Source organism: Haliaeetus albicilla, chromosome 13 (assembly GCF_947461875.1).
Source record: "Haliaeetus albicilla chromosome 13, bHalAlb1.1, whole genome shotgun sequence".
Classification (NCBI taxonomy): Eukaryota; Metazoa; Chordata; class Aves; order Accipitriformes; family Accipitridae; genus Haliaeetus; species Haliaeetus albicilla.
In genome coordinates this window covers 37,672,348-37,697,381 of record NC_091495.1, presented here as the reverse complement: position 1 = coordinate 37,697,381, position 25,034 = coordinate 37,672,348, and the positions used below count along the sequence as shown (strand labels likewise).

Below are 25,034 nucleotides of genomic sequence, written 5' to 3'. Positions count from 1 at the left end.
ATCAACTTCTTGAACTAAAACAAGCTAGAAATTTAAGATGCAAAACATAGCTTCCAAGTTTTCACTCAAAACACCAGTTCTGTCCCCCTGCTCTGCAGCGGGATGGCCTTCTATCAGAACTGGCTAACACAAAAGCTTCAAGCAAGAACCACGCTATAACACGTGCCATCAGTATGAAATCTGAACACTCAACTACAGATTTTGAGAGGTGAAGAAAAACCCAACACAAACAGAAGCAGTGATCATGATGTGTTATTATAATTAATGAAAGTAAAAAGCCAAGTTTTTGAAAATATTACCATGGAAAACAAACTCAAATTAATGAAGGTTATTATGACATTTCAAGGGATGAAGTAGGAACTACTGGTTTTTTGACAACTAAGGTTGGCAAAATCAGAAGACCATTCTGTGCTACAGTACCTGTAACAAAGGGCATATCGAGAAACATGTACACAATACTTAACACCATGCGCAACTTCTGAAGCAAAGTACACACTTATTGCTGTACTGACAGAAAACTGGAATTTGAAGATTTACAATTATCTGTTGTGACGCATTATTCTTGTTTTTCAGTTTGGGGTGTTTCACCTAAAGAAGACAGGAATGTAAAATACTTTGTATTCTTCCAAGCAAAAATGCAAACTCTTGGGACCAGAAATTAGCTTACTGTGTCAGATGGACGTACTGTTAGAAGTTGTAAACCTGTGTCTTCTCGTTAGGAGATAAAATATCTAGAGAGATAGGCAGGCTTTAATCAGACACTGAAAGAAAGCCTTTCAAAAGGACTCCAGAAACAAAATGAAAATTCATCTTGATTAATTCGATAGGCGTTTTTATCAAGGTTGCATGGCTCCGGAGTATCTCAGTAACTAAACTTTACAGCTGAGAAAGATGTTGTTTTACAATAACTGTATTTCTGAGGGGAAAAAATTGTTTTTCTTCAAGGGAAAGAAAAGTTTTACAGCATATTAACTAATTAATAACAGCAATGAGTTATTAATAATTCAGAAATTAATAACTCAGCTCAACATCCTTCATGTTAGCACACGTGTAACTTTTGGTTCCAACAAGCTGCATCCTTTGAGAGACACACGCAACTACAACGGATCTCAACACTAAAGCTAGGGGCCATCTTTTGTCACCTTTGTGTTCGGCCAAAATTCTCTGAGCAGCTTAAAGTAAATTTGAGCAAGTGTGACCAAACAGTTCATTTAATCAACAAGGTATTTTCTCCCTGTGCTGCCCCACTGTAGTAAAGGAAATAAGATGCAAGCCCTATATCAGAGGAGAAGCTCCAGAATCAGTACATCTAATAATGGCTGAAAGCAATATTGATCAATGCAACAGGCACTTTTTCCTCTTCCCGCTCTCCAAGGATCCAGTGCATCACCTCCACAATGCTCCTATCCCGTCTTCATGCATATTTTGATCCAGAGTTTCAGGACAGATTTCAGACCAGCAATCTACCTCACTACTGGCCAGGTCAGGTCAGGTTAATCCTGTTTCAGCTGTATGTGGAGACCAGAGGCACTATGAATTCTCATAGCTGTTCTCTTATTATCAGATTTCAAGTTACAGAATTATTTTCCCGGCATTATGGAATTCTGTATATCTAACTGCAGGTAATTAACAAGGACTCCCAGAGTCATTCTGTAAAATACTTTACCGTAAAGGTATTCTGAAGTTCCGGTGACCTTAAATTTGAAAAAAGGACTTCGCAGTTATGTTCCATGAGAGGGGACCAATAACTGTCTGGACTTTGGAAATGGCTTTGAAAGTGACTGTTTGGAGTGTATACTGAAGTAAAGCTCATGCACTCTATAGGGTGTTATCAGGTGGAGTTTTACGTATCCAAAAAACCTAAGAAAATGAAAAAAGAGAGGCTCAGAATTCTCACCCCCCTACGTCTGAAGAGCCATTGTGAAGGTGAAGCCTTTAGTTCCCAGGTGAGAGAAACAAAACAGCGATCACCTCTCCTGCTGCAAGGCAATTAGAAGTAGCAACTGTTTGAAAAAACAGAAGTAGCTACAGCAACTAAAACTGGAAAGAAGAACCACTGTCGACAACAGCAGAGGAAACCCCACTTGCACCAGAATATCCGGAGTACTCAGCCTGTATTGTAAAGTCCCCAAATACAGTCCACAAAACAGTGCATATAAAAATAAGCCTATCTAAAAACTATACAAGTACAGAAACTGAAGTGTGTTTGCAGAGGACAGTGATCTCACGTAAGTTGACCACTGAGGTTTTTTTTGACTTGGGAATCTCAATTTATTTTATGTTTGGAAAGGGAGAAATAACCAAACAGACGGATAGTTGAAGCAGAAGTGACACTTGGCAACGTTATGAGATTTTTTTCTCAAGAAGAAAAGAGCGGGGTTTTTTCAGCATGTGTACTATAATAAGTCTTCCATCTTTTTCTGCTTCCATACCATGAGCATTTGTACATCCTACTGTGACAGAAAATCAAGGTGTTCTGATGCAACCTAAAATTTATTTTTACATACCCAATGTAAAACTAAGTATGTTTGAGACTCTACCAAGAATATGATTACAAGCACAGTAACAAACATGCAATAGTTAATGGGGATTTTACATTGCCTGCACAAAATCTGTGGTTGAAAAACAGAAGTCACTGTAAGGGCTGGAGGAACTTGAAAAGCTCTTGGTTTAGGATGACTCAAAACCGTCTCTTTTCAGGAACCTCCATCCTTTCACCAAAGGGTATCTATCTTCTCTTGAGGATGATGAGAGGACATACTGCAGGGAAATTTCTGCTGGTGGGGAGAAAAGCTCAATCCCTCTGGAAGCATTCCCATTAACTATTTCTCAAAAATCAAAACATGAAAAAAATGTTTTCCTGTTCCAAGTCTAGAAAGCACTCATCCCGTTTATCTTTCTTCATCTTCTCTACTACTGTACTACAAATTAAACTTCAAATAGCTTGTTCCAGGCTTTCCCTTTTCAGCCTCAACCTCCATTATCTGCTTCAGTGTTTCTTCTCCCTTAGACATGTTAATTCAAAACTTGGTGCTTTATAATGGGGCCCCTAAAATGCCTTCAAGAAGTCAAGCATTATCTCATTTTGCTGATGAAGTTAGTTGAAGCAGTTTAAAAAAATCACTATCCTTTACAAAGGTCATGCAGGAACTCAACAACAAAGTCTAGGAAAGCACCCATCCTGATTCGGAGCTATTCCTTATTGCACTACGCCACTTCCAGATTCTCTTCCTTTGATCCCAGCTGTTGTATTTTACATTTGGTGCCAAAAGCCATTACAATACTCTGCTAACACACATCCACTGTGTTGTCTTCTAAAACAGCTTGCCATCTGCTCTCCACAAGGCATCCATCTTTCTAATATGTTGACTTAGATACTGTAAGTTGCAGACGCTAAAAGTTCAGAGGCCAAACCAGCTAATCCCATCACAAAGACATCCTGTGTTTCTCAAGCATCTGGGCTCATCATGTGTTATATTAGCCATGCTTGTTACAACTCTTATGTAAACAGAAAGATGTTAATAATTTTTAACTAATGAGAAAATGTCGGGTTTGATATTTGAATTTAAATGCTAGATTGCTAAAGTTCAGACAAGGATTCTGCAATTTTGCCTACCTGTTGACCCAGAAGTTGTTTCAGGAGAGGACACATTTTGCACTGCTGCTTTTTCATTTCTCTGATTTGATGAAGAATTAAGTTTCTCTTGTCCTTTGACACTTATTTCTGTTTTGTTACCAACTCCCTTAAAAAGAAAAAAAAGAAAAGATTGTCTTAACCTATTTATGTATGTGTTGTTGCTACCAGGCATATTGATCTACTCCTAATTTTCAGAACAGAAACATTCAACACTCTTCAGTGCAACACATACACATGATTATATCTACTACTGAGCTGCTTCCCTGCAGAGCTTTCCATCCCTCTCAATCTCCCCTTACAAACAAGGAAAAAAAAATACTCCAGTGACTTTTCTAAACATTACCTTCTCTATAATGCTTAGGATGAAATAAATACTCTCCAGGTAAAGAGGCAGAAGAAGGAGGCAGAGAAATAGTCCTAAACCTTTTCCTTACACTGACTGCGAGAAGCTGCTGTGCACCTGAAGGAAGCTAGGAGGCAGAACTCATTTTAAAAGTCTGTTATACAAAATGTAGTTATTACTTTTTAGTACATTATTAACAGTTTTGTCATCTCATCTGTTTCCCACAAATCCACTGATTTTAAGATTTACAGAGAATTTCTGGATTATTTCAGCTAGGAAGCTGGAATTAAACAGCTTTAATATTTTGAATGTGTTATGAGCAAAAATGTGACCATCTGTCGGGAGCTCCTCTGCCACCAGTCAAAATGGTTACTGCCAGAGACTTTTGGATGCACTGAAATAAAGAGTTCAGTGCACTATAAGATTCTGTTGTCACATCTGTCCTTTGTTAGATTTAATCTCTCCAATGAAAGGAACATGTATTGTGAAAGCTTGATGGACACAAGTTTAAGCTCCACAGTAAGACAGACTCGGGATAATTTATGAACAAAAGAGGAGTCACTACACAAAGTACATACCTTAGTGGAATAAACAAACTGATCGATGAGTTTTCCATCACCAGCAGCATTCTGAAGGGCAAAAACCTGTTCAATTTTAACAACTGGAGACATGTTACATTTTTGAAGATCCAAGTTGTGCATGGTTATTGAAGCTGGTAAGGATTTTCTAGCTGCAGCTGTTTTCCATGCAATTTTTACAGGAGGTGGCTCCTCTTCTTCCACACTTGACTGCCTCCGTTGGCTTTGTCTTCGCACCTCAGCATTTGAAGGTGACGCCGCTACCACGTTGGCATGTTCTGGTTGGGTGTTCAACGCTGGCTTCGGTCGTCGGTTCTTCTTGGTTTCTGATTTAGAAGCAGCAGTCTTTTTGGCTTTTGACAAAACCTCCTCTGGCTCTTTGTCTATATAAATGAAGGTGTATTGTTCTATCCTTTCTTCCCGAGTCATTTTCAATGCTTTCTCAGCATGGGCAATACCAATATCCCACTGAGCACGCTCCCTTTGCGGCCTTGGTTTGCGAATCTTAAGGAACAAAGACAAGCAGCTAATTACACTGAAGATTTTGCCATGAATAGCACTTAAAATGCAATCCTGAGGTTCTTTAAATCTCTCAGGCAGCAGATTTAAGTTTGCTCTCCATTTACAGTGTATTTTTTGAAAGGTGGACAGTGAATCCTCTGCTCAGAGTACAAGCAGACACTCAAGCTGGATCAGATGACCATCACAACTAAAAGTGTCTCCCCTGAGTTACAACTTCACTAAAGACAAGAACAGGCGGTATTCAAGCCCATAATTCTGTTATGAGACACAGAATTAATACTAATTTATCTACTTTTTAAATCCTCCTTGTTTTTCTATAAACACTCTTTTCCTGCCACATCAATATTTTGATTAGCATAAATAGGGACTGAAGTAGTCCATCTACACAGTACGTAATTCCTGTAAACTAACACTTCCTTTCCAATAAAAAAATGGAAAAGAACATATCCACTAGTATCAGGGGCTGGAAGAGTATCCTTTAAAAACTACATTTTCCAAAGAAGAGGTTAATAGTGAACACACAGGCATTGTTTTCAATATTCTAATACAGATGTAAAATTATCTCAAATGGCCAGGATGACTACCGTCGTGAGGAGGCAACAAAGTAGGTTCAGCTATCAGCCTTTTCACATGAAAGTCTTAAGAGTATGGAAACATTTTCATTATCTTTGTGAAAAAGACTTCTGCCAGGGAAATGCAGACAACCTTTACAGGGTAAAGTACTACAGAGTTTCAGAACTGCCCCACAAGAGTTTCACTTACACAGGCACTGTTGATAACCCTCTACACAATTAGTGTTCATCATACCTTCTGTTTCTCAGAGTGGTTGCTGGCTTGCTTAGCAGCCTCAGCCAATAATTGCTCATACTGTTTGTGTCCTTTGTACTCTCGAACCCGCTTCTCGTGCACCCACGCCCTCTCTGGCTGGTTGCTAAAAAACTGAACATGGTATTCACGGGCACCTGAAAATGCAAAACTCTAGTCAGCAGTTTTATCAACATCGCTTTGCTGGTTTAGTTTATGCTTTCGTCCTCCACATTACTCAATTCCTGCAGATGGAAGTATCTAGCTAAAGTTTAGAAATAAGATGGGCCTAGATATATAACAGTTTAAGATGGGAAGATAAGCATACCTTGCCCACACTGAACACTCACACACTTATCAGTGTCTTCTCATAAATACATTGACTTGAGAAAAGTGGGAGTATCTGTGCACAAGCCTAGTTTGCACAGGCTCATCTGTAGAGGCAATTTAACAGGTACTAGTTTTATACATTTCAGGAATAGTCCTGTTTAGCATACACACAAGCAGAATTCATCCCACAAAGGGAGTTCAAAGATAAGATATTTTTAATAAAGGAAGAACTACAGACACCTGATATACTCTGGAAAAGATCTTCCTCCCTTACCTCTTGTATTAATTTTGGTATGAACATCAAGCTGTGGATCACATGAAACCATGCAAGGCCACCACGGGTATGTTCCCACCTTGGACCAAACCAGATCGCCAACCTGAAACTTGATGTCATGGGTGACTTGTGTTGGAAGAGAAGGCAAGAACTGCTGGACCTACAAAGAAAATGCAAGCTTAAAGCCACAGAAGACAATTTAGTGCACTCAAGAGATGCACATACTATCCATAGGGACTTGTTATTTTTTTCTCAGGTATCCCTGAGGTTTGATAGTCTAACATGAGAGAAACATTTCTTAGAAACATGACAGAAAGGAGTTACATACAGCTATGATTTACACAAGATAGTCACTGACAAACCAAGACACACAACAGCAAACGCCCCCCACCCCAAAAAAGTCTGTGCTTCATAAGTTGATGAAGAATGTTGCTTTTGGGATAAAATAAAACAATAGATACAGTGCAACAAGAGATGTTTTGATGCAGTAATGATTAATAAGAGTTTCAAAGAAATGGCAACTGCTTTATCTGACAAATTAAAAGAATCCATGTAATACTTAGTCCAAAAGCAGTAACACAATAGAAGTTCAAAAAGTGTTAATTAGTATATGTACTAACCGGGGTTTCCTCCAACACTGTATCTTCTCTTGGTCTTTCTGATAGCAAGCTAAGCCTCTCATTTGGTCTCTAGGAAATGGGTAACAATGAAGAGAAAAAAGGAGAACAAGCACAAACAAGGTAAGGGGACAGTAAAACTAAAAAAAGCTAATAATGAAACCAGGCAGAAAAAATAATTCACAGAGAGAAAGGCAACCATGAACCCAGAAAATATGAATATGATGATCTCCTTAAGCCCCATTCAAAGCACAGTAGCATCACAATCAAAAAATACCTTTTTTCCCTACACTATTTACATTACTGTCACACCTATGTACAACAACGTTCCCCTGTTATAGGCGATAGAAGAACATACACTCAGGGACAGTAAACCCAAATACCTTTCCACCTAAATTAATATACAACTTCAAAGAAACAGAGAAGAATATATGAAGGATATCCATAGTAACATGATGAGTCTCACTATATACCAGTTATTTGCAAAAACTACATTACAAAAATCACATTAAACATACAATATGAAAATTGTAAAATCAATGTTAAATTGCATATATTCGACAAATATACTTGGAGGCTCAACAGTCAACAACATAAAGCCTACGGTGCAATTATAAGCCAGGCTGAGGCATGCACGCAGTCTATTCTGGCAGAGTAGGACAGGAAAAGGTTTTGACAGAAGCGGGATCACCACTGAACAGAAGCTAACACCATCAGTGGAGGGGCCATGATAGGGAGTGCGATGACACAGCAGCTGAGAAGATAAGAGGTGGGCTGTGAACTATCTAATGAGACAAGAGACCAGACATTCACTTTTACTATAGCGGAGAAGTCAGTAGTCAAAGGACTCAAAAAGCAGCAAAAAGAGGAGTCACACACATGCAGTGAGAAACTAATAATACTGTTAATCCAAATTATACCTAGCTGATTTAAAAGGAAGACCCCATGTTAGTCAATACTGCATGCTTCAGCTCAGAGAAACTAGGAAACACACATGTAAACACCACCTAGAACAATTAAGGTCAGTTCTCGCATAGGTCAGTATCTCATTTAGAGCTATCTGTAGAAAACAAACATTTAAGACCATTCATGTTAGTATTTGCTGGGCAGAAGTCATTCCTCCCTGGTGCAGCAGAAAGCACAGCAATGACTCCTGCCTTTCTTTTGCTACAGTGAGTTAGTGGAAACTTCACCTCCGCCAGGAGAGGCAAGCTGATTATACAGATTGCAAACTTCCAGCTCCTCACAGAATACAACTAATGAGCAGAGCAGCTTATTCTTAAAACAAGTATTCAGAGCTTAAAGTTCAACAACGTTTTCATAACATTTTCATTTCAAATCAACCTTTCAAGTATGAACATCCCCGCACAGTCAGTGGGTTTCCACAGAGATTACAGTGTCAGAATGAGGAAACAACTGCAGATCACGGTACTTTCAAATACCCATGCTGAGTATAAAAGTGTAAAACCACCAAAGTTGTACCAGGAGTTTTGTTTGTTCCTATTAAGGTGATCCTACGTTACAGGTCTCATACCATTAATAGTAAAGATGACGAAAGTGTACACGATGAACGTACATGAAGATGAAACTGTGTAGTGGAAAGTCAAATGGTGGGAGGATAAAACTGAGGCTGCACTGGATAATTCATAATGAAAAACACTAGCACAAAATTCTGTTCATGTCAGAGTGATCTGCTGTCTGAAACAAGGGTGAGTAACGTGGAAGCTTTTATTGCAACAACACCTTTTGAAAGGGAAATGGAAGCTACAAGGAGGACAAAAGCAAGACCAAGATTTCTGGTGAACGCTGGATGACACATACGACTAGGAACTTGGAATTTGAGAGGAAAGGTTTTAGTTCAATCTGGGAAAGACAGCATGCTGGAAAAGACAGAAGATTATGTTCTCATGACAATCAGGTAACATGAGTCAAACAGAGGGACAGGCACAGGTGAAGCTTCAAGAGCAGAATCAGAGTCCCTGGTAAGAAGGAGGACAAAGTGGTAAAGCAAAACTGACAGCCTGATGTGGGGGTGACGGAAGTCTGGAGAAGAGGCCAGAAAGCCTAGATAAAAGACCGTGCCTGTAGCTGAACTCTGAAAGAACCAAACTCACTGAGGTTTGATTTAAGTGAAACTTGGGGGATAAATGTATGATTACAGCAGCAAAGGACAGGTGGACAAACAATATACGAGCAGCAGAGGCATTCAGCAGAGAGCTGACCGCGAGAACAGACCCCTTTTTCTATCTCTCTATGCAGGTATAATGCCAGCATGAGGGAGATGCCATTCGGGGCATTGCCTTCCCATTATAACTGCCTCCTGGTAGCAGGCTGCCAGCTGGACACGTCGGTTGCTACAGCCACTTGAAAGTGGCTTCAAACGGCATTTGCAAGATCAAGCAAATGACGTACAAATGCAGTCACAGATGGCTCGTGTTTTAATTGGATAGTCCATTTCAAGTTTGGATTACAATGTTTATTAAGATCTTACTGAGTTTCATTAGAGTCAACTATGGTAATCAAATATAGTAGAAGCTCAAAATCTTGATACATCACCAACCTGATCTCTGGAAAAGGTCCACTTACTAGAAGGGAGATATAGCAGTTACAAAACTTGTAAATATTCCTTGTAAGGGTTGTGTATGTGAAATCAGCATGTCTTCCATTAAAAATAACAGCAACAACAACAATACTACTACTACTACAAGCATATGAACCTGCTGTACTAGATCAGAGTCCTGATCCCTACAGGACAGGATCTTCTCCAAAACCTACCAAAAGCAGCAAGTATCAAGGGGTTTCACAGGAACTTACAAGAAACTCAGCTGTATACTGTAACAGCCCAGCCCAGCCTGAGCTGGGCAATTTCTGTCCTGGCCTGATATGGCAACTTCCTCATTCCGGACACTTGCCACCCCTCTTTGCTACCCACTGCCCTCAAACTGGGAAATACAGAAACCAGTGTCACAGAGTTGGCAGGAACAAGCAAGAGAAAGGGAAACAAAAGTAATGAAGTGACTTATAAAACTGAAGAAAAAAGAGTGGCTGAGAGTACCAAAGCCCAGTAATTTGTGTCTCTACTTCCTGGAATCTAAGTTAAAGCACCACTTATAGATACACACCTTGTGTATGTACAACCATACTGCAAAACTTGACAGAAACGGTAATAGTTATCAATACTGAATTTTCCCAAAGTTTGCTGAGTCAACTGGCACTTCTAATTTGCCTGCTGGTTTAGAATACTAATTTCTACTGGCTTCTACATATGCTACATAGCTCTTGGGTTTTGTACATCACAATATTTAGAATTTCTTTCAAAAATTAATTAAAAGCTGCAGTGCTGAATATTCCAAGCAACCTGACTTTCCACTGAATAACCCAGCGTTATTTTGAGAGGCAATTTTAGGAATGGGTATGCTTGTATGCTTTTGGCCAAAAGCTCCATCTTCAACACTGTCCAAAGTGTAGCAAACTCTGAACACGCTAAGACACTGAGTAATATTTAAAAATATCATATAACCTTTTCTAACATTTATTTTTCACATGCAGTCTTTTAACCAAAACTGTGTTGTCCTAGAAATACAGTTCCTAGCAACCTAATATTGAGCATCTGACAAGTAAATAAAGCCTCATGACTTTAAGTATGTATACAACTAGAAGTAAGGAAAAACACTGCTGAAGACACATACTCCATCAACAATATCAGGTATACAGATGGCTGAAACTATTATTCCACTTACATTTTGCTCCTCTGGTTCTAATTTTGGAATTTTGTGCGACTTGCGCTCTTCCGATCGGGAAGAGTCATGCTTGCTACTTTTTTTCCTTTTCTCTTTTCTCCCTTCATGTTTTGCCTTAGCATACTCACTCGCTTGTACTTCATTTAAAAGGTCCCCACACAGAGAGGACTCAAACAATTCCCTGCCGTTCTGGATAGTTTTGGTTATTTTTAATTTGATCTCTGGTGAGCCAGTCTTCTTTGGAATCACCGTTTGTGAAACTGATGGTGGTGGTGGAGGTGGTGGCTGTGGAGGGGAAGGTTTTTCCAGAACTTCGTGCGGCCTTGCGTTAGAGTTTTCCATTTGGTAATACTCTGGGGGACTAAAGTTTCTGACGGTACCAAAACCATTGGCTGAACCATTGGGATATTGACTGTACGTCTGGTATTTGGCTTGAGGTTCGTACATATTGATTGTTGGTGGGTAGCCATTAGTGATGGGTGGAAGGTCCTCTGTCGTGGGTGTAGGGTACTGAAAGCCTTGCTGTAGGGCAGTTTCGTATGGCGTTTGTCCACCATCTTCAGCAATGTCACTGCTGGCATCAAAGGCATCCTCTTGGCGGATGTTGGCTGAGTCAATGAGTTGAGGTGGTTGCTGAATTGTGTTTCCCATGATCCCTTGCATGAAAGAGAAAGAGAAATCCATTGTTCTGCTCCAGCATCCTTAGCTTTCCCTTTTTCTCATAGGGCCTAAAGGCAGGGGAAGGGAAATAACAAGTCAGTGTAAATCAAAAGATAATAATTAAGCAAATTAAATTGTTGAGAAAAAAATAAAGAGATCTAAAGACCAATTTCGCCCTCTCCATTCAGTAGCCACCCTCTCCTGGATTTAGAGAGGACTGGTATTACTGCATCTTTAAAAATGGCTATTTATACATTTCTGCAGAACAGCCTTTTTGGCTGACCACTTTCTTCTTTTCCAAGACATTTAAAGAAAAGTTATAAGCACCTACAAGTGCTTTAAAACTATGAGCCCAAGCGTTATGAAGTCAGAATAATGGTGCCAAAATTCCAACCACTCTCTACAACCCTCCTAGTCTGGTGTTAGGAAGCTTTATTCTAACACAAAGCAGTAAGACAGCAGACTTTGACCCTCAAGCATACAGAAGATACCAAGTTCTCTTGACACCATAGTCACTACAAACTGAACAAGCCAGAAAAACCACAGAAAGACCACTCGAACAAGAGAGAAACCTCTTCTCTTCCTCCCCACCTCCTTGCCAAAACTCGAGACAGATGAGCAGCCCTTAGGCCAGCAGGAAACCTAAGCCACGGGCTTTTCTGAACAATGGCACAATTAAAGCAAATAGGCCATTCCACCTCAGCTGCTGGGAAAACCAGCTCATAGCATATGACAGCCTCAGATGGAGTTTCTCAACCTGTTCCCTCACCAGAAAAGCAGAGTAGAGGTTGCACTCCTTGGCTCTCAGCAGCTGAGGAGGGTTATTCTCCTGACTCCCCAACTCCCAGCCTTGTTTTAATATTAAACACTTGAGGGCTTAAACACTACATGGTTCTGAGGGAGAGAAAAAAAGCCTCGGCATCAAAAGATCTCCAAAACCTGAGGTTATTCACAGAACTAGATTACAGCTGAGAAAGCTGTCGTGCAGTTTCAATTTTCCATTGCATATTAAAACACCAAAATCAGACTAAATCAAAGTTAGATTTCCAAAACTCAACTACTGTCTCAGAGAAGGCTTTTGCATTCACCTAAATAATCTCAATGTTCAATACGAAGAAATATAAAGTGACCTAAACTTCAGGTAAGAAATACAAGTTTGCTTCCAAGCAAGGTCAATTTAGCCCTTCCAAAGTAAACATAGCCCTGTATTGTTTATTCTGCCTTTGTGTAGGCATAAAGGAGGGTTACTGTGCCCTTTTGGTCAGCATTTGAAACGACATTAACACATCCCACAGATACTTCTCATAACAAGAATCTACATATAACCCTGCCCACATTAAATTCTCACCCTCCCAATGCAATTCATCTCAATACCTTATCTAATAGTTTTCAAAACACTAAGAACACTTCCCTCCCTGAGACTGCAAACAGAAATTGAAGTAATAACAGCAACAAGTAAGAACTTGACCAGAATTTTGCTGGATGTTTTGTGGACTTCGTACACGGATTATATTGATGGTTGTATTCAGTGCAATCAACTAGGGGCACATTTGTCACAGTAATTAAGCGACTTAGGAAAACTTAATAGCACAATGCCATGCAGCAAAATTCACTAATTGCAGTAACTTTTAAATCTTGTGGCTGTAAAACCGTCCCTTTTCTCCAGCAGCTCTCTGCACATCAGCCACAAAACCAACACAAAAATGTTACTGTCAAGGGGACAGCATGTTTGAGGGACAGCATATGGAGCAAACAGGATTGCATATCAAGGTCAAAAACACAAAACCACCACCCATTCTAGGAAGAGGAAGTGGGACTGTTTGTAGTATTTATCAATTAATTGTTACTTTACATCTGCCAAACTGAAGAGCAAACAACAGATTTCTCACACTAGTAAGAAATGGTACCCTAGGCTGCTTTTATTTGTTACTAAACCCAGGTTCAATCTTTTTTTGATTCTGAATATTTAAAAAAAACCCAAAAAACAAAAAACCCCGACTTATCTTGAGAAGCTGCAACAGTGCTTCAGTCATCCTGGCGCATCCATTGCTGGATGGACAGAGTCAAAGCAGAAACAGTTTAAGAAATTTTAGAATTATTCGACTTCCCAGTTTTTTATTGTTGCTGTTTTCTTTTAATAGCAATTAAATCACTTTCTTTTACCCAAGTACTCTGAAAGTAAGACCATCCATTTAGTTTAGTAGAACTAAACACCAGAATGTTAAATAAGGATTCTGTTAAAGTACATCACACCAGGACCCAAACTTTGGGGTGGCCACCATGAACTATAAAAAGCAAAAATCAACTTGCAGAAATCAAAACTTTATAAAACAAAAAACTATACAGCATTCTGTGCTTTGTTAAGAATAACTTTGCTAATGTCACATGGTATTTGAATAATTATGCTTTATGTTTTCCTGCTTGTAAATCTGATTAAGAGTGGAAACTTTTTAAGTTTTGGGTCCTGCTGGAGGTTGCTAATCTGATGCAGTAAAATAATTTAAATGCTTTTCATTTCTCTCTTCAGAGGGAAGAGAAACGTGATAATTAGTTTAAAAGACTTTTTTTCCCCCAGGTGCAGGTTCTTTGGCCTTACTTATAATGTCAAATATCAAGGCAGAACACTCATTTCACTAAATAGTACAGTTCCTCTAACGATCAAGTATCTCATGGTGTAAGAGCAAAAAAACCCTCACTGCTGCTACCAGAACAATTAATCCTCATCCAGTCAACACCATCAGATTTAGAGCCTCCACAGACCCTCGTTTTCAAATCAGCAATGGATATTTACATTCAGGAGACTGCCTTGAAACTGTACATCTGTATAACCACCTTCTAGTCATACAACTCACCAAGTACAGACTGATAACTTGTGCCCCAACTGTTGTATCAGGGAGAAAAAAACCCTCTCTCTCCTACTACTGTGACCTGTGGGTTACACGACTTGGTCTTGTAAACCAGTTCATTCCTCTGGCAGCTGTTTAATGGCACGTCACTGTGGACAACGTTATAGAAATTCTGATTCGTTGCCCTGCTGGTATTTTGAATTCACTTAAATCTTCCTTAAAGACTTCTCTAAAATTGAGCCACAACACCAGGTGAGGCTGCATTCAGAACACCAGAAAGCTGTACATACAATCCACAGCCAAGTACTTCAGTTTTAGAAGCACTGAAATTGTACAACAGCCTAAGCAAAAGATTTCTGCCCTAAAAAGCATTACTCTGCACCATTTCTTTGAAATAAGAACAGACCTTTTTCTATTACACTGGCGACTTTCAGTCTTTTCTTAAAAGAGCTCCCACACTTCAAAAAGTTGGGATACTACCTAAACTATTTTGTGCAGCATTTCACTGGGACACCAAGGTTTATTTATTCTCTGGGATGTTACAAGTGTACATCTGGCCAATTACAACGTACTAGTATTAGGCTACTCATATTCACCCATTCTAATTCCATCTATAAACATTCAAAAGTTGATGATCTACAGACTGCCGAGTGATTTAATAAAGACTGTTTATGAGCCTCAGCCCTAACAGGAAGAACTCCCTGTCACAAGGCTAGAGCACTAAGCCATGACAACACTACAGGCTTCTCGTCACGGTCACGTCCATCTGGGTCTACAGCAAGATGCAATACTTGATCAACGTAGCCAGCAAAAGTCCTTACCCGTATGCAGACAAAGAACGCTCTTGCCAGGACAGCTTATTTTTCTCAGAAGGGCTGAAATAAGGTATAGCAGCAAAAATGCAGTTTTGCTAGTGTTGAGAAGCAGAAGTTCTCTGCTGATACCTTGGTACAACTATCCCACTGAAGTGGTATTAACGAGATCCAGACACAGTATTAACAGAATTCAAAAGCTGCACGACAGTGTCTGGTCCCTCTTATCTCCTCCACATACAGCCCTCCAGGTCAAAGTCTGCCCATGCTGTATCAGTCCCCAGCTGTGACAGTTCCTAAAGCTGTCAATGCACTCGCTTCCAGAGGCACTAATTGAAGAGGGTGGGTCATCAGTGTGCTTCATTTTGTTACGTGACAAAAGTTGTGGATTAACGAACTTCAAAACACTCTACCTACAATGGATTTAGGAGTTACCAGTAAAAGAAAATAGGGGTTTTTCTTGGTGTGTTTTTTTTTTTTTTTTTTTTTTTAAAGTAATTCCTTTCTGAAGCTGACCTGTGTAAAATAGTTCTTGATGCCAGCCTATGCTTCATAGCCAGGACAATTTGTACACCTGCCTCGTTATCTTCCTATAGAGGCTGTAGAAGCAAGGATTATTGCTTCACTGAATTGCTATTCTCAACAGTCTTAAAACACTCCCACAGAGCTGACATCATCGAGAACTTCTTCCTTCAGAGTCTTTTGCTGTCATCATGGTTATCACACCCAGATTTTCCCACCCCTCTTCCTTTCCAAAACTCTGCATCAGTTCGTTCATTTCTCAGTTGCTACCCAGTGAGACAGCATTGGGGCTGCGTTACAGTGAAAGGATAGCCCCCGGAGCCACTGAAATAATAGAACAAAACGATGAATCCTGAACACGTAGGAATATCAACATTTAAACCTAAGGAAGGATTACTTTGTAAAAGTCACTTTCAAGCTCTAATGCAAAGAATACCGCACTGTTGTTGAAATATCAACAACAGGCTCAAGACAGCTGTACTTATCCTTCCTCAGCAGAGGAACACTACATAAAACCACAAGTGAATGTGATTTTCAGTGATACGCGTTGATCTTGCAGAAAAGTATATCAGAATAAATTCTTCGCACTACAACAGCGATCACTTCGTTAAATTACAGTATCAGCCTCCTGCAAGCTGTAGAATTTAGTTTCCAAATATGACCCATAACAGATACTGCACCGATATGACCTTGGAACTCAACCAACAGATAAAGAAACAATTTATTTCAAGGTTTATAGGAAATGGATACTGTATAGCAGCTGGGTAACAACTCGGAATCAACCATACCTTCAAAACTCAACTGAATTTCCTAATGAGAGAAAAAGGAGTTTGCTCTCTAAAACTGGGTAGCCAGCATTCTGTACTTGTCCTTTCCCACAGCTGTAGGATCTTCTGGCCAAGCAGGAAAACAGTTCACAGACACTGCAACTCTACACATGGATGCTGCTTGAGCAAATATTTTCACGTTGCCCATGGGAAAGTCACAATTCAAAGTATCAGAGGAATAAGTAAATGAAATAAAAAATATAAGCAGTACGAGATAAGGTAGGTCAACCTAGCAGAGCTCTTATAGTGCTCTTTCTTAAATTAACACCAAGTTTGTTTCACTTCCTATCCTGAGCTTCTTAGCTTGACTGAGCCTAACTTGAAAAAAATCAGTTACACCTTCAACAGTGAGTGCCCAGTCATGGGAAGTTTCAAAAAGATTAGCAAACCTCTGGGTTCACATTTTTCACTAACAATTGCACTTATCTAAAGCCATTTTTAGCACAAGTATTTCACAACCTCACTCTCAGAAAACAAGGTACTTGCAAAGTTCTCAAATATTGCTTTCATGCTGCAGTAGACTAAATAATAACTGATCTCTCAGATTATCAAACAATTCTGAACAATGCTGACCCCACTTGATGGAAGCTTTTCTTCCTCCCAAAGAGGGAGTTTTGTAGGTTTGCACAAAATACAGCAACACAGTAGGACTTACCTATAAAATATGCAAACACGCATCTATCCACTGTATTATTGCTCAATCGGGAAGAGCTCAAAAAAAGCGAGAAAAGATCCAGTAACTATGCAATGCGTAAGAGAAATTTCCTAAATGTCAGAAGCACCCTCCACTATTCATCACTGAACAGGAGCCCAAGGTAAAAAATCCCAAGCATGAGGAGGGAGGACTGTCTCCAAAGCCTGCTGGATGCAGAACTCAGAGAAACTGGCCGTACCTAGCCAGAGGCAGCCAGAAGCTGGTGCAGAACAACAGTGCTTTCCCTGAACGACCGAGAGCCACGGGGTTCTGCGTGCTTTCTGCCCACTGCTACCAGCTGACGAACCCCGCTCGGACCAGCACAGACGCCTGTGAATTTGAGGCTGGCTATCGCCACAGTGCTGAGCTGCCACAACGTCTACTGATAACAAGTCTAGCATGTACATATTTTAAACCAAGTTTCCACAGAACCTTTTTGAATTAATGTCACCCTTTTCTATTGACAACCACCACGTGGGTAGCCCTGCCTAAAGCAGCTGGGTTAGCACTTGGTTAGAGGCAAGGCATTTTACATAGATGGAAAGTATCTGCTGTGAGAACAGAAACTGTCCTACTGGCTCACTGACTGAGTTGAAAAAGCAGTAATTTGAGTCAGCCTTATGTGTTCAGTGAACAGTGCCACTGCCTCATCACCCTGAGCTGGACTTTCTATCAACAGTCCTGAAAGCAGAAGTTCTAGGCCATATTTGTGCACAACCAACCACTCAGCTCCTATCCACATAGACCTAAATCAGAGAGATTCAAGGATCTGTTCATAACCTACCACCCCTTCATTACCTGAGTCACCACACATACGTTTACTGCCATTTTCCATGCTGTTTCATTCCAGTGTATGCCTGTATCTAACCTGTGCTGGTAGCGCTCATCTCAAACGTCTAATCCACACAGAAACTATTCTCAATAGATGTTCACTGCTACACATGTTTTACAAACAGGCAGCTGTTTGGCTGGAACAGGCTAGGTTGATTGGGTTTTTTTAAGTGATGCAATTGACTGCTGTCATGTTTCCATTAGTCCCCTCAAAACTTGAAGACTGTTCAGCTGGAACCACATGAAATGTACAACTTGGCTTTTGCTGAATTTCAGCATACACACCTGCCACCAAACTCCTCACCAGAACTGAACATTACCCATGCTTTTTCTACAGTCATGTCAAAAATCACCTGGAGCGCCGCCTTTATCAACTATAACAGCATCCTGTGGTGTTCAAATGATATGAACTGTAGACAGAAATAAAATAATTACTGATTCCTGCATTCAGTATTTGCAGTCTGCTTTGTCCCACTTTGTTCTGGATGTCCTTAAGAAATCATGCGTGGAAAGTTTTATTTACATATGTTAAGACAATGCCAAGTTTTTCAACAGCATGTAGATTCATTAGCAGAAAAACTGTAGCCTGTGGATTTCTACTGACTTAGCTGGACTGAGCAGTCTCTTCTGGCAGACACTGATGGTGAATCAGAGGCCTCTTGACAAACTTTAAATCATGTGGTAAGGCTGACTACTTCCCTGTATACCTTTTTAAAGGTGGTTTGTTTGTGTTTTGGTTTTTTTTAAGTGCCAGAAGAAATAGTCATGTCTGTAATATGGTTTTGATAAGGCCACTTTTAACAAGCTTCCCATGGTGACATGGAAAGAAACAACTCGGACAGCAGCCAAGAAAATGCTATGCATTAAAAAGAAAAAAAAAAAAAGGAGAAAAAGGGTTTGTCTTGAAAATGAGCTTAGAATACTCATTTGTCTTTAGAACCTCGGGATTCAAATAGGAAACGTCAAGGAAAATCTTTTGTTCTTCAGGGAAAGTCATGGATTGATATTCACGTAAAACCAGAAATCAGACCTTTGGCAATACCAAATATTGTAAGAGTTGTGACATGCTTTCACGTATCAAAACCAGCGCAATAACTGCAGCGTATCTCATGTGAATCACTTCAAACTCAGGCAAACTTGCCGAACTGAAAAATGCAAAACACAGTTGTATTAAAACAAAACATACAGTCTTTGATCATCATCCTCTACTCTTACTCTGTACTTCATAAAGCACATGCTCACTTTTTGGAGCAAAATCTTTTCAAGCAGTTCATTAAAGTTTTGTTTTGTTTTGTTTTGTTTTAAATCTAACTGCCAAAACATTCTCTGGGCATCTCTACAATAAGCCATTGGAACACCTAAACAGTCACCAAAACAGGCTACCATTTTTTCTGCAGCTATGATTACAGACTACTTTATGTAGTCTTTTAGGTTGGTTACCTTATATAGAACTGTTATCAGTAAGATATTTTTTTAACAACAAATTGAAAATCTTAAACCTGTATTAAAAAAGCCGAGTGTATTGACAATCAAGAGAAAGCAGAGTGAGACATAGAACAACGTAGAATACAATGCAACAGTACCGCAAAAAAATAAAAATTCCCAGAAACGACAAATCCTTCACTTACACGCAGTTCTTAAGAGCACGCAATGAAAACCTTTTTATCCGAGAAGTTGACAAGTACGCGGTTCGGTCACAAAGAGGGCTTTGCACCGTTTCGGAAGAGCGCGGTGCAGGCTCTAACCCCAAGTTTCTCCCCACCAGAAGGTCTGGGGCTCGCCGAGACGGGCTCCCCCCGCCGGACCCCTCCAAAACCCGGCCGCTCGCCCCCGTTACCTGCCGCGGAACCGCCCGCCGGCCGGAGCGGGGAATAAGGAGCGCTGGGGGGCCGTCGCCTGCCCGAAACCCAGCCGGGTGGGACAAGCGAGCGGGTCCCGCTCCGCGGCACGGAGCCCTGCCCGCCCCGGCCCTCTGCGGCCCGGCTCCGCGCCTCCCGGGGACGGCGGACCGCCGCGCCGCCCTGCCCGGCCCGGTGCGGCCCTACCCGCGGGCTCGCCTCGGGACGGCCCGGGGCCCACCGCCCCCTCCCTCCCTCCCTCCGCGGGGGCGGCCCCGGGGACCCCGCCGCCGCAGCGCCGGCAGCAAACATGGCGGCCGCGGCCCCTTTAAGCCCGGGCGGGCCGGCGCCGCCGCGGCCGCCCGCTGCCCTCACCTTCAGTCTGTTCCATTCTAACTGCCCCCGCCGCGTCCACCCAGCCCAGCGGAGACAAAGGCCGGCGGCGGGGGCGGCGGCGGCAGCGGCGGGCCTCCCCGCCTCCTCCCGCAGCAGCAGGCCGCGACGGAGCCCCGGCCTCGATTTCCGCGCCCCCGCCGCTGGCGCCGGGCTCCGCCCCGGGAGGCCGCCCGCCCCCCCCACCGCCCAGCTCCCGGCCGGTGCGGCCAAGGGGAGGCGCTCGGCGGGGCGCGGGCGGGCGCGGGCGACCGCTGGCGGCGGGGGAAGGCGGCGCTCCGTGCCGCGCTGCCCGGCTCCCGGCCCCGCTTGCGCGCCCTCCGCCTCCGCCCCCCCCCCCCCCCGCCCCACCGGCCGCCGCCGCCGCGCACCGCGCAGGCGCACACCGCGCAGGCACCGCCCCCGCCCCGCGTCCCATTGGCCGCCCGGACGGCGCTCAGCCGCAAGGCACGACGGGGGATGTAGTTCTCGCCCGCCGGGCCCGGTACGCCGCCGCCGCCGCCGCCGCCGCCGCCGCGGCGGTCAGCGCGGCGGAGACCCGCTCGAAGGAACCACGCACTTGAAATACAACGTCCCGTGGGGACGCACGGCGCGTCCCCGGGACGGTAAAACCCGCGCGGGGTGCCCCAGCGCCCCGGGACTCCAGCTGCCGGGACCGGGGCCGCGCGCTCTTCGAGCTGTCGGGCCGCGTCCCGCTCCTCGCCACGCAGAGCGGCCAAGCCACAAAGAGCTGACAAACCCGCAGGGGCGAAGGTGGCGAGAGGACGGCGGTGCCAGCAGCCCTGGCGGGCCTCGCCGCGTTTACCGGCGCAACGACGGCGGCGGGTTGAGCGACGAAGACACCGGCGGGCGCTGAGCGTCGGGCACGGACAGGCATTCCCGCCAAGCCCGGAGCGTGCCGAGGCGTCGCCCGCGCCGCCGCACGGCTGAAACCGGCCCACCAAACCGCGCCGTGCCTTCACATCGCCGTCAGGAGAGACGGACGGCACTGCTGAGACGTACTGCGCGCGTTTAATTATGGCTGGGCGGCACGTGGCCTGGGAAGAATCCCCATCCTGCCGGAGAGATTGTAGTGTGCCATGCCGACGCTCAGTCTAGCTGCTGAGGTCTGGTTGGATGGAGAAGGAAAACGCTGTCATCCTCAGTAGTTTCTACTCCTATTTTGGCTGAAAAATTATGCATTGATATGTTTGCAATTAATTCCCCTCCTCCACAACCCTCAAGTCTTTCTTTTGCAGAAGAAAACACAACTGCAGAGCACACAATAAATCTTTCCTGCAGCAAAAACATTAACGTGCAAGGAAAAAAAAAAAAAGGAAAATGGAAAGCAAGAAAAGCACAGAAGAATGGAAAGTAAGCAAGATGGGAAGATAAGATGACATCTGTTACCAGGAAAAAAAACCAAGCCAGGTAATAAAACAAGAAGAATTAGGTGGAGAGAGAGACATGACCCAACGTGAAAGCGGAAGAGATGTGAGCTTTACGAGTCACTGAGCAAAGGCTGTGCAGTGATTTCCAAATTCACAGCATTTCCCACTGCCCAGAAAGCAGAGGCTTGGAGCCCACAGTGAGGAGGCGTTTTTCTTGTCAGGGGCGGGGGGGCGGGAATTGCTGTAATAAAGTGAATTTTAAAAGCAATTCCCCTCCTCCTTAAACACAATAAGGCAGCAAAAATGGAGGTGACCTAGAAAAGGCTTTCTCTCCCTCTTCTCCTCCCTTCTGTAAATTCTAAATGCTTAACATTGAGCATTAGTATCAAGGTTAATGTTAATATGTGGGGGGTCCTGACGTTCCTGCTACTGAAGTAGTCAAGGGATGAGAATGTATTTTCCTTCCAATTCCTTTTGACAACCAATGAATGTTCTGACAGGAATTACAGTTTTCCCTCCCTTTTTCTCTTGTTCAGTTTTCTTCCACATTACTTTTCCTGCTCCTGAGAGTTTTTACTGGAAATGATCTGTTGGTTGGGAAACTGCACGCAAAGCTAAAGCTAAGCGCAGATGAGGGAAGCACCACAAGAGCAACCCCGCCTGTCTCAGCCCGAGGAAGGCTGGATGATCCGTGCCATGGCCAGCAGAGCACACGGAATAAGGGAAACATAACCCGTTTTTCTTGCCGGGCACAGGGACTACAAGATGTAACCAGCTACCAGAAGCACACACAATCACGGTAATTAGCGACCATTCCCAGGATCACCACTCAGACTGCGCTGATGAACCCGTGGGTACTTGACCCCAGCCCTCGGAACGAGTGCTTCTGTTGCTCTGCGGGCGCTTGGGACCTCACCGCCAGACTCGACATTTCCAGCTCCAGGAGATCATCGTGCGAGGTTGAAGCCAGCAGGCGACCACAGCTCCATCAGTAACAGACCCCAGCATTCCTTGTACGCCACACGCTCGAGTGCTTTACAATAACCCCAAAGATGTACGCAAGAGAAAACAATATTCTTGAACAATCAAAGAGGTGGTGTGTTCTCCCTGAAGAATGTTCCCCTTTAAGGGCAGCACACTAATGGCTTCCAGAAGCTGTGCCTCAAATCGTGCTGCCTGCGTGTTTCAGAACAGTTCAGAACCGACGCCAGTTCCTGGACAAACAATCTGTGCCCGGTGCCCTTCCCAAAAAGAAGGGGTGGCGTGCTGAGGGGGCTCCGAACAGCAGCGCAGAGGCTGCAGCTTGCTAACAGGGCTTCAAGCAAGCAGTGTCGAGGAGGGGCTCTGACCCCTCACCGCTTTAGTGACTGTCCTAAAGGCCCAGTGCTTAACACAGCGAGGCAGCATCCATGTAAAAGTCTCCTTCGAAACAGGGGTGCCTAGCCCTCGTTCATGCAGGAAGAACTCTTGAAGACATAATCTAAGTAGGTTAAAAGCACGGTTTTGGAACACTGTGAAAACTAGGAGGTAAATAAGCACATCCAACAGACTCTGGTCTGCACTGTCTTAGAAGCCGTCTCACAAATCCACATGGAAAGATATCTCTGAGGAGACGAAATCAGCACTTCCAAGTTGTTGAAAGCTGGAGCACTAGTACAGTAACGCAAATCTCCCACTCTAGCATGACGAACTAAGGACACCTTCTTCAGCTGGGTTCAGAGGACAGGAGTTTGTCTTTGCCTGCTCATCCAGTTTTAATTTCCTATTCTGTCACTTCCTGAAGCAAGAACCTCTCCCGAGGGAAAAAAAGAAAAACAAAACAAAACCCTCTTCTGCAATCCTGGGGGACATGGTTTAGCAGAACCAACTCTGGCAGAATAAAGCACACAGGAACTAAATTTTACTATTACATGGTCTGCATTAACAATGCAGAAATGTTTTTGACAGCAAAAAAGTATTTGGGTTAATGGTGGGGTGGGGTTTTTTTCAGAATGTAAAGGACTTTGAGACCAGCCCTTTATGGGAAATGTGCCTTCCAACTGACAGAAAACACAGCAGTGCACTGAGAGCTCTGCTGGCAGACCTCGGGAGCTTTCCGCCCTGTTTCTTACCCATCTTTCCCAATTTTATTTTCTACTTCTTAAAATATTGTTCATCTGTTTAGGCGCCTGTTAGCGAAGTTGTCAAAGGGTCACAAACCTTCTTCGTTGTAGGCAATAAAATGTTTTTTTCCCCACTAGTCTCTCAAACACACAAGACGTTTCGAGAGACCGAGTCTCCTGTCACCTACCGAGAATGTTTCTCCAGCTGCCTACATGTTCCATCAGATCCGCAGACCCACAGCATTTGCCTCAAACATGTCAGGGCTTGAAACTTCCTTCTGACACCTAATTCCATGCAAAGCTGTTCTCAGGCGATAACACACAAAAGAGGACTCTACCCTTACATGCCACGTCGTACACGCAGCTGCTCAGAATATGTTCTGCTCTATATATAGATACAAACTGCAATCACCTAAACGGGAACCTTTCACGTAAAAGCAAAGTTTTGCTCCATACAAAAAAATGAAGGGACACCATCAACGTTTTGCTGGATAGTGTGGGCTAGCTAGCACGGGCTGCCGAACTAACTGCCGGCAGCGTTTTCCCTTTTGAAAACCCTATAAATGCACCAGGAAACATCCTACGTGGCCGCTGATGAAACGACGTCAGTGTGCGAGTTAACTGCTTAACAAGCTCTCCTACCTTTCGCCAGGACTCCAGCCAAGCCTTTGCGGGACGCAGCAGGCGCACAGAGCAGAACCAGAGATTCCCTTCCAGCCAGGAGCCCGTCTCCGCGCATGGCTCCCCGTTTCTCTCCCGCTCTCCAGGTGCTACATAAATAACAACAAAAAGGGCGCGGGTGACGATACATCACCAGCGTCGCTCCTCCGGCCTCACTGTTTGGGCAGGAGTGCTGCCGATCCTGGGAGAGCGCCAGGGCAGCCTGCAGCAAAACTGATGAGAAGTGAGATAAAGAGCGGGAGGCGGGGGGGTGGACATATAGACGGGGGTCCCCCCTGCCCCTGTGACCTCACGGCCTGCGCCCGCTCCCTGCTCCGGGCCGGGAGGAGGCCTCCCCTCAGGTCTCAGGCCCAGAGGCCGCCCCGGTCGCTGTCACGGGGCTAATCTCCCCAGGCCGATGCCGAGGGCGACCCCTCCTCACCCTCCCTTACGTCACGAGCAGCCCCACCGCCTCGCGATGGCGTCACGCACCGGCCCGTGACATCACCCGCCAAGGCCCGCCCTCTCGCACGTCGCCGCCGCCGCCCTCTCGGCCAATGAGCCGCCCTTCCTGAGGGCACCTCGGGTCAAGCCCCGCCCCGCCCTGCTCCCATTGGGTGGCCTCCGGCAGGCT

The 25,034-nt window shown here is 43.7% G+C and overlaps 1 protein-coding gene across 5 annotated transcripts in view; it reads right to left on the bottom strand.

Moving 5' to 3' along the window:
• NSD3 (nuclear receptor binding SET domain protein 3) overlaps window positions 1–24,975 on the bottom strand; it is a 53,634-nt gene extending 28,659 nt beyond the window's left edge. For 3 of the 5 annotated variants that reach the window (XM_069800911.1, XM_069800912.1, XM_069800913.1), the window contains exons 1-7: window positions 20,251–20,567; window positions 10,846–11,573; window positions 7,109–7,177; window positions 6,489–6,648; window positions 5,888–6,042; window positions 4,559–5,062; window positions 3,617–3,743 (exon numbers count right to left, since the gene is read on the bottom strand). In XM_069800911.1, coding sequence (XP_069657012.1) covers window positions 3,617–3,743; window positions 4,559–5,062; window positions 5,888–6,042; window positions 6,489–6,648; window positions 7,109–7,177; window positions 10,846–11,529 — 1,699 coding nt within the window. In that variant the 5' untranslated portion in view covers window positions 11,530–11,573; window positions 20,251–20,567. Of the gene's footprint in view, window positions 1–3,616; window positions 3,744–4,558; window positions 5,063–5,887; window positions 6,043–6,488; window positions 6,649–7,108; window positions 7,178–10,845; window positions 11,574–20,250; window positions 20,568–24,382; window positions 24,511–24,892 lie in introns of those variants that run through there. The other 2 variants (XM_069800910.1, XM_069800909.1) reach the window with 2 other exon arrangements.
• Window positions 24,976–25,034: the final 59 nt, after the last annotated feature.